This window comes from Pygocentrus nattereri, chromosome 14, assembly GCF_015220715.1.
Source record: "Pygocentrus nattereri isolate fPygNat1 chromosome 14, fPygNat1.pri, whole genome shotgun sequence".
In the NCBI taxonomy this organism is placed as follows: domain Eukaryota; kingdom Metazoa; phylum Chordata; class Actinopteri; order Characiformes; family Serrasalmidae; genus Pygocentrus; species Pygocentrus nattereri.
The window spans coordinates 21,742,501-21,752,204 of NC_051224.1; the positions used below are offsets into that span (position 1 = coordinate 21,742,501).

General features: G+C 41.0%; 1 protein-coding gene across 3 annotated transcripts in view; it reads left to right on the forward strand.

Moving 5' to 3' along the window:
• Positions 1–1,226, forward strand: part of med25 (mediator complex subunit 25) — a 36,080-nt gene extending 34,854 nt beyond the window's left edge. For 2 of the 3 annotated variants that reach the window (XM_017710363.2, XM_017710364.2), the window contains one exon: positions 596–732. In XM_017710363.2, coding sequence (XP_017565852.1) covers positions 596–702 — 107 coding nt within the window. In that variant the 3' untranslated portion in view covers positions 703–732. Of the gene's footprint in view, positions 1–595 lie in introns of all 3 variants that reach the window. The other variant, XM_017710362.2, reaches the window with a different exon arrangement.
• Positions 1,227–9,704: the final 8,478 nt, after the last annotated feature.

Sequence of the window (9,704 nt, forward strand, 5' to 3'; positions counted from 1 at the left end):
TAACTGCTTTAAAATGACGTCAGACTCAGGAAAACGTCCTTCACACGTCCTTATTAAAGAAGGCGGAGAGAGGACGACGTCGTGTTCTGAGACGTGTTCCATCCCACCGCCATCTTCTAAAGATCAGAGCATAAACGTCGTCTCCTCTGCAGACCAGTTTCTGCTCTGCCATCCTTCAAACAGATTTTGTATTGCGAATGGTCTCAGACTAGTCTGTTCTGATTGAGGTGTTTAACATGCATGTATTCTATTCTGATTCAGTTGGATTATGAGCGGATTATTAAGATGCATGTAAACGTGGCTACTGTCTCAGACATCAACCAGCGTGTTCATAACCACAGTATGTAGTAACTTTCTGTGAGGGAGCTTTTAGAGGAGGAAGTCTTGTTCCTGTCACCACCACTGTGAATAATTCTGACTACAAGTTTCTTTAGAACAGTGCGTTTCACACCAAACCAATCTGAATGACTCTACATATTAACCACTTAATAATGCAGAAATGTTGGAAAATTGATGGAATTTTCCTTTAATGACTGTCAGAATGCTTAAGATTTTTGATTTTCTGCTGTCTTTTTCTCTCAATCCCTCCATTCAGGTCAGATGCTGATGCAGGCGGGTCCGAGGGGCTCTGTGGCTCAGAATCCTGGGATGCCTCAGGTGTCCAGTGTGATGGAGGATGAGATTCTTATGGACCTTATTTGAGGGCTACATTACCCATAATCCCTCACTGAGTCCTGCTCCTTTTCTCTTTTTCACATTTTGCTTTAAAAGAAAACTGCAGCTGGTTAGGTTAGATATCGAGTTATATGGAAATGGTCATATTTACATATGGATAAACATACATTATTCACAAAGCAGGATTTCTCTGTAAGCTGGGTAACTTGAGCCCAAAACTGATTATCCAGATCGGAACATTCTGACCTCGTCTTGTACTGGACAAACTTGATTTAATCTGAGAAATTCAGTTTTCTGAAATAATCCCACAAAACAGGATTCGAAAGGCTAAAGTCATACTGAGCGATGTTGCTGTCTAATGATGAGTTGGCTCCTTTTTCCTCCTTTATCGGTTTAATTGAGCAGATTATGATTATTATTATTGTTATTGTATTTTTATGGAACTTTTACTTTGCATAGGTTTTACTTTTTTTCTTAAGTTGTCTTTACAAGACTAGGCTGTGTTTTTTTTATGCAAAAATGAAATAAAGTTGATCAGTTTTGTCAGGCAATTTTTGGGACTTGTCTGAAGAGATCTTTCAGAGACTTACATTGATTTAATTTACACTCTAGACAGCGGCATTATTTGTTTTTCGGAATCAGGAAAGAAAAGCACAACAAAAAAAGTCACAACAACTAAATCTAATCTCAGATGTTTGTGTGTTCAGTGAGTTACTCTTTCACTTCATTCCATTCTTTACAAAAGACTCTTTAGCATTACTACAAAAGATTCTTAAGTAAATCTGCAGACACACCTCCAAAGTTCAGTCTTAGAAGCTGGTTGATGATTTTCTGAAGTAAACAAACACAGTGGTGTTGAGGTCTGGTTTTCTTAGTGAGGCTTCTTGACAGCTACAGCTGAGCTGGTTTATGAGGTTGTCTGGCCACTTCCTATTTCCCCAGTTATATCTAAAACAGGATTGCAAAACAGCAGAGTGCGCCCCCGAGCGAGTCCTCAATGAGTGGGAGTAAATGGAACTAATCGGCTAAAAACAAGAAGTTAAAATAGTTTTTAATCAACCCTTTAGTAGCAGTAATGTTGGCGCCCTGCTGGCCAAAACCCGTTTTTCTGTAGAAGAAAGGAAACCGGTATATGTTTCCTTATTTCTACAGCAAACAGGTTTTGGCCAGCAGGGAGCTAACAATTACTGCTACTGTGTCCTGATTGGTTAGCATTACTGCTACTGAGTGCTGACTGGCTAGCATTTCTGCTACTGAGTGCTGATTGGTTAGCATTACAGCATTAGTGCTAATTGGTTCCATGAGTGGAACATTTGCTCAAAAGTCTCTGAACGAGGTGCCCTTGAGCAACACACCTAACCCCCAACTGCTCCCTGGTTGCTTTGGATAGGGCTGCCCACCGCTTCAGGCAACTCATGGCCACTGTGGGACTAATAAGGTTCTCTTAATCTTAATTTTCTCCTTTCTTTCAAAGATGAAAGCTTTAAGTGCTGTTTATCTGATGGAGGTATTCTTGGTGTCTAACAAGTGTTTTTTTTTTTGTTTGTTTGTTTGTTTTTGTGTTTTTTTTTAACTCCAGTTTTTTACTTTCTTCCTTATACAAGTAGATTATCTGATATCTAATATCCTCAGAAATATTGGTCATGGTCTCTGACTTTTGCACAGTACAGTATGTATGTGTGTGTGTGTGTTTGTGTAGGAGCCCAGATAAACATAAGCGCACTGTGCATGTGTGTGTGAGCGGTCAGAATGACTGAAATAGACGGAGCAGTAGATTGCTTAATGCCTGTTTCTGCCAAACGGTGTCACAGTGTTAATTTTAACTACTCCAATATGTCGTGGAACCATACAGTGCCCCCCATGTGCCAACTAGTCCTACCAGATGGCACCACTTGGCTATGTTTTCCCTGGCATAACACACAATCAGGCTGACCGCATGCGCTTGCTGCGCTGTCTGTATGAATGGTGCAGAGACACACACACACACGATCGCTGCTCTCCTGACCGCAGCAGTCAGTTAGTACAAAGCTCCTGTAAGTACTGACACAGGTGTGCTAATCTGTGGGTCAAAGGAAAATAAGTGAATAAACAGGAGTGTCTGACACTGGAGTTCAAAAAAACTACAGAGTAACTGTGACTCCTAACAGCCACCTGGAAGACCAGGTAGACATCAAAACTGCCCCATCAGATAAACAGCACTTAAAGCTTTTGTCTTTGAGAAGGAGGAGAAAATCAAGCTGCTTCAGATCTGAAAACATCCACAGGTGTTTCTGTCCATTCTTCCACTGTGAGAAGACAACTCAGCACTATGGGTCTGAAAGGATATGTGGCTGTCAAGAAGAAAAGGTGAGAACGTTTGAACCAGAACACTAAAACTGGACATTGTAATGTTTATTAAGGTTGTATATACTGCTAAAGCTAAATTTGTTGGGATTGTGAAAAGCAGAAAATGAAAAATGAAAAAAAAAAAAACTTCTAAGACTGAACTTTAGAGAGTTTCCTGAACAGTATGTAAGCCGTAATAAAGGATCTCTGTTGCTCTGGTATCCCAGGCGTCTTTTGCAAGGCTATTCCCATTGTATTCTAAGTGGTTACTAAGGTGTTGCTGTGCTATTCCAGGTGGTTGCTAAGGTGTTTCTGTCTGTTGTGCTATCCCAGGTGGTTGTTAATATTTTGCTAGGCTGTTGCTATAGTCCAACCTCCAAGTGGTTTCTAAGGTATTGCTAGACCATTGCCAAGGTGTTCCTAGGCCACTGCTGTGCTATTACAGGTGGTTGCAAAAGTGTTGTTGTGGTATAACAAGTGGTTGCTAAAGTGTTCCTAGGCTATAGATATGGTATCCCAGATGGTTGCTAATGTGTTTGTAGGCTGTTACTGTGCTATCCCAGGTGGTTGCTAAGGTGTTTGTCTCTGCTTCTACACTATCCCATATGGTTGGTAACATGTTGCTAGGCCATATGCTGTCCCAGGTACTTGCTACTGTGTTGCTAGGCCATATGCTATTGGTGGCCATTGGTATGGTATCCCATATGGTTACTAAGATGTTGCTAGGCCATTACTGCAATATCCCAGGTGTTGCTAGCCCAAAGGCTATTCTAGTTGGTTGATAAGTTGTTGCTCATTGTTTTTATGCTATGCAAGGTGGTTGTTAACATGTTTCTAGGACATATGCCATTCCAGGTGGTTGCTAAGGTACTGCTCTCTGTTTTTATGGTATTCCATAAAATTGCTAAGTTGCTAAGGTGTTCCTAGGCCATAGCTACACTATATTTCCAAAGGTATTCACTCATCAGTCTTCAAATGCATATGAACTCGACCATCGGATTACCAGATGGAGAAACGTGATACGTCACTCCAGTGAACATGTCTCCACTGCTCTAGAGTCCAGTGGTGCCACTTTTCACCACTGCATTCAACACTTTGCGTAGCACTTGATGTCAGGCTTGGATGCAGCTGCTCAGCCATGGAAACCCATTCCATGAAGCTCTCTACGCTGTTCTTGATTTAATCTTGGGGGCAGTCATGGGTTGGAGGTTGGGGAACCGGCCCTGTGACCTGAAGGTTGCTGGTTCGATCCCCAGCGCCAACAGTATGTGACCTTGAGCAAGGCACCTAATGCCCAACTGCTCCCCGTGTGCTGTGGATAGGGCTGCCCACCACTCCAGGCAAGTGTGCTCACTGCCCCCTAGTGTGTGCTCACTAGTGTGTAGGTGGTGTTTCAGTTCACAGATGGGTTAAATGCTGAGGTGAAATTTCCCCGTTGTGGGACTAATAAGGGTCACTTAATCTTAATCTGAAGGCCACATGAAGTTTGGAGGTCTGTAGTGATGGACTTTGCAGAAAGTTGGCGAGAAAGTATGTGCCTCAGCATCTGCTGATCCCACTCTGTCATTTTTATGTTGCCTACCACTTTGTGGCTGAATTGCTTACTTCTACTTTGTTATAATACCACTGAGAGTTGACTGTGGAATATTTAGTAGCGAGGAAACTTCACGACTGGACTTGTTGCACAGGTGGCATCCTATCACGGTACCATGCTGGAATTCACTGAGCTCCTGAGAGCGACCCATTCTTTCACTAATGTTTGTAGAAGCGGTCTGCAGGCCTAGGTGCTTGGTTTTATACACCTGTGGCCATGGAAGTCATTGGAACACCTGAATTCAATTATTTGGATGGGTTTTCCAGATGGTTGCTAAAGTGTTGCTAGGCCATTGCTATGGTATCCCAGGTGGTTGCTAAGGTTTTGCTAGGCCATTGCTATGGTATCCCAGGTGGTTGCTAAAGTGTTGCTAGGCTGTTGCTATGGTATCCGAGATGGTTGCTAAGGTGTTCCTAGGCCATAGCTATGTTATCCCATGTTGCTAAGTTGTTGCTAGGCCATTGCTACAATATTCCAAGTGGTTGCCAGGGAGTTGCCTGGCTGTTGCTAGGGAATGCTCTCTGTTTCCTGTTGCCTTGTAATCCTGTAAAAAATGTGAATATATTTGACACTGACACCAATTTATATAATATAACAAGAAAGAGGGGTTAACCATTCAGATTCAGTTTTGGGGCAATTTTAAGTCATTTCTATTATTCCATTTATCATAAAGTAATCATCCATGGTAAAGTTTTCAAATTTTTAAAAAAAGGAGATGCTTTGAAGGGTTTTGATACAACGGTGACAGTATAGTTTTAATATTCTGCTCATTGTTTGTGAATTCATGGTGGGACAAAGTGAGACGCTGTACTGGTGGACTGTGTGGTGTAATTGTGAAATGCACGGCTGTGTACAGTAAGACTAAGGTGAGGTAGGCACACCTGCATTTAGATGGAGAGCATCACCATGGTGATGGAGGAGGAGGAGAAGAGATTTTGCAAACACATGCAGCTGCATCTGAACACACACTTTCACTCTTACATGAGCAAAGGGCAGAAAAATCTGCACTGTGCGATGAAATAGTAGCACTACAATCGATGCTGTGCCGTCCTCACGCCGATTCAGTGCAGCATGCATACTGTATATGTTGTGATGATGTGTCATATCAGGGCTGTACTTTGTGACACCGATTCTGCACGGGCTAAAAGAAATGAGTCACCACTCAAATATTTAGTCAAGTGTACACCAATCAGACATAACATTATGACCACCTCCTTGTTTCTATGCTCATTGTCCATTTTCTCAGCTCCACTTACTGTATAGGTGCACTTTATAGTTCTACAGTTACAGACTGTAGTCCATCTGTTTCTCTGCATACTTTGTTTCTTCAGTGCTCAGGACTCTCATTCTCAGCACTGCAGTAATACTGAGATGGTGGTGGTGTGTTAGTGTGTGTTGTGCTGGTACGAATGGATCACAGCAGTGCTGCTGTATCCATTCACTGTCCACTCTATTAGACACTCCTACCTTGTCAGTCCACCTTGTAGATGTGAATCAGGGACGATCGCTCAGCTGCTGCTGCACAGTTTGTGGTGGTCATCCTCTAGTACTTCATCAGTGGTCACAGGATGCTGCACACAGGACGCTGTTGGCTGGATATTTTTGGTTGGTGGGCTATTCTTAGTCCAGCAGTGGCACTGAGGTGTTTAAAAACTCCAGCAGCACTGCTGTGTCTGATCCACTCAGAGCAGCACAACACACACTAACACACCACCACCATGTCAGTGTTACTGCAGTGCTGAGAATGATCCACCACCCAAATAGTACCTGCTCTGTGGGGGTCCATGGGGGTCCTGACCACTGAAGAACAGGGTAACAGAGTATACAGAGAAACAGATGGATTACAGTCTGTAACTGTAGAACCACAAAGTGAAACTATATGGTCAGTGGAGCTGATAGGATGGACGATGAGTGTAGAGACATGGAGGTGAACGTGATGAAGTGGCCTGTCTGAATATGTACACTTCTGTTTCCAAAAAAGTTGGGACGCTGTGCAACATGTAAATAATAACAAAGAGCAATGAGGTGCAAGTCATTTAAACCTTGAATTAAATTGAAAATAGAACGAACAAACAAAATATCAAATGTTGAAACAGAAATGTTGTTTTTAAAAAAATATATGCCCATTTTTAATTTAATGCTAGCAACACATTCCAAAAAAGCTGGGACAGGAGCATGTTTACCTGTGTGTTTCATCACCTCTTCTTTTAACAACACTCTGTAAGTGTTTGGGAGCAGAGGAGACACTGCTATAGTTTTGAAAGTGAAATGTTGCTGAAATAATCAAAGCCTTTCCTGAAAAAGACGTTGTCTGGATGTCAGCATATGTTGCCTAAACCTGTATATAACATTCAGCATTAATGGTGCTTTCACAGATGTGCAAGTCACCCTTGCTATGTACACTAATGCACCCCTATACATCCCAGATGCTGGCTTTTGTGCTGAGAATAAGCCAGACGGTCTCTCTCCTCTGTAGCCTGGAGGACACGTCAATGATCTCCAAAAAGAATTACAGATATTGATTTGTTGGACCACAGAACACTTTTCCACTTTGTCTCAGTCCTTTTCAAACGAGCCCTGACCCAGAGAAGGTGGCCGCATTTCTGGATCCTGTTTATGTAAGTTTTTTTTCTTTACTTGATTAAGTTGTAACTTGTATTTAAATCATGTCTGTTTTTAATGCAGTGCCGCCTGAAACCAGTGAATACTGGTTTGGCCTTGTCCCTTTTATGCAGAAATTTCTCCAGATTCTCTGAATCTTTATGATATTATGTACTGTAGATGACGAAAAGCAAAGTTCTTTGCTGTTTTATGTTGATAAACATTCTTGAATTGTTGCTGGTGCAGTCTTTCGCCGAGTGGTGAACCTCCCCTCCTCATCTTTACTTCTATAAGACTCCGCCTCTCTGAGATGCTCTTTTACACCCAGTCATGTTACTGACCTGTTGTCAATCGCCAGGTGTTTTTTAGTATTACGCAACTTTACCAGGCATTTGTTGCCCTATCCCATTTTTTGTATTCTGTCTTAATTTACATGTCATGCAGTGTCCCAACTATTTTATAAATAGTTATATGTCTGTATGTTTGTATGTATATATTTCTTTCTTTCCACAAACACACACACACACGCATGCACAGACAGGAAGTGATGTTAGTCCCCATCACCCGGGAAACGGAGACTGTTGCTAAGATACGCTGACACTGGGATCTGATTCTAAACTGTCTCCATCCTTCCACTTCTCTCAGTCCTCTGTGTTTTCTTTTTCCTCTCTCTCTCTCTCTCTCTCTCTCTCTCTCTCTCTCTCTCTCTCTCTCTCTCTCTCTCTCTCTCTCTCTCTCTCTCTCAAAGATAGAGGCTCTTCTGTTTCTCAGTGACGGGTCCTCATCCTTCTCACAGCCACCCAGGTCATGTCAACAGCCCCTCCCTTTGTCTTTCTCTGTCTCTCTCGCTCTCTATCTTTCTTCCCTGTCTCTCTCCCTCCCTCCCTCTCTCTGTGTCTCTCACACCTTATCTTTCTTGCCTCTCTCGCTCTCTATCTGTCTATCTCTTGCTCTTTCTATCTCTCTCTATCTGTGGCTCTCTCTCTAGCTCTCTCTCTCACTCCTTGTCCTACTTTCTCTGGCTGTGTGCTGTAGTTCTGTATCAGTATTGTTTTTAGTGAATACTCTCAGAGCTGTTTGTTGTGAGCTGGTCTTTGACGCTGATGCGTGTTTTGTCTCCTAATGTGCGACGCTGCCGGTGCGAGCGCGTCTATGTACTGAGTAAATTGCAGTGGCGGCTGAAAAAGTGACGGCTGGTGCCTCCACACTGCTGCATTAAGCCTGACCTCCGAACTTCAGACCGCTCTGCTCTCTGAATGAGAGAGAGAGCATGTAAATCTCTAAACTCACTATGATTTGGTTTGATTACGATTATTTAGGAATCCACGACCATCGGTCTGCATCATGAAATCATACTTCAGTTCTTTTTGAAGTCTCAAATCTGATCATGATCAACTCATGAAATATCAGATTTAACCACAATACAATCAATCAAAATTTCAATTTAATCACGATTCATTTTATCATTAAATTCCAAATTTCATCACACATTTCATCATGATTCGGTTCATGAAATCTGAAATTTAACCTCGATACAATCTCATATTTGAAATCTCTAATTTAAACTTTATACAATTTCAAATATCTAATTTGAAATATGAAATCTTAACTCTCAATAGAATAATCTTAATATCTAATCTCAAATTTGAAATATGAAATCTCACATTTAATCTCAGTACAATCTAAATTTGAATTCTAAAACCTCAAATTTAATCTCAATACAATCTCAAATTTAAAATCTAAAACCTCAAATACAATTTCAAGTCTTAAATTTGAAATCTTAAATATCAAAACGTATCAAAATATAATCTCTAATCTCAGATTTGAAATCTAATACCTCAAATTCAATCTCAATACAATTTCAAACCTTCAATTTGAATTCTGAAATCTCTAATTTAATCACAGTTCATTTCAGCATAAAATTCCAAATTTAATCACAGCAAAATATCATGTATTGTGAATATTGTGATATTACGATCATGATATTTATTGTAACAGACCATACAAACAACACACCAACAATAGGCTTACATTCTCAGAAATAAAGGTACTAAACTGTCACTGACCCTCAAGATGGACCTTCAAGGGTACGTCTCAGTACTTTTAGTCAGGGAACATAACTGAGCCATAATCCACCGAAATTATATTTTTTAAGATGTACAGACTCCATACACCCCGCCTCGCCTCCAGGACTTTTATTTTACTGTTATGTTTTAAAACATTTGGTTATGAAAAGGTACAAATACGAACTTTTCACCTGGAAAAACTTATTTAAGGTTCACAATTGGACCTTAAAACCACTGCTGTACCTTTGAAGGAACATTTACATTGTTTGTACCTTGTTGAATGAAAAATGTACCTGAATAGAACCTTCATTTCTAACAGTGTACAACTCCAGAAGACTTTTATTGCAGCCTAAAATTAGCCTTTGCTTTACTCAGTATTATAATAAGCCATTATAAATCATTCTGAACGTGCCTGAATCAATGCAGTTGAATCAGCAGCCTCA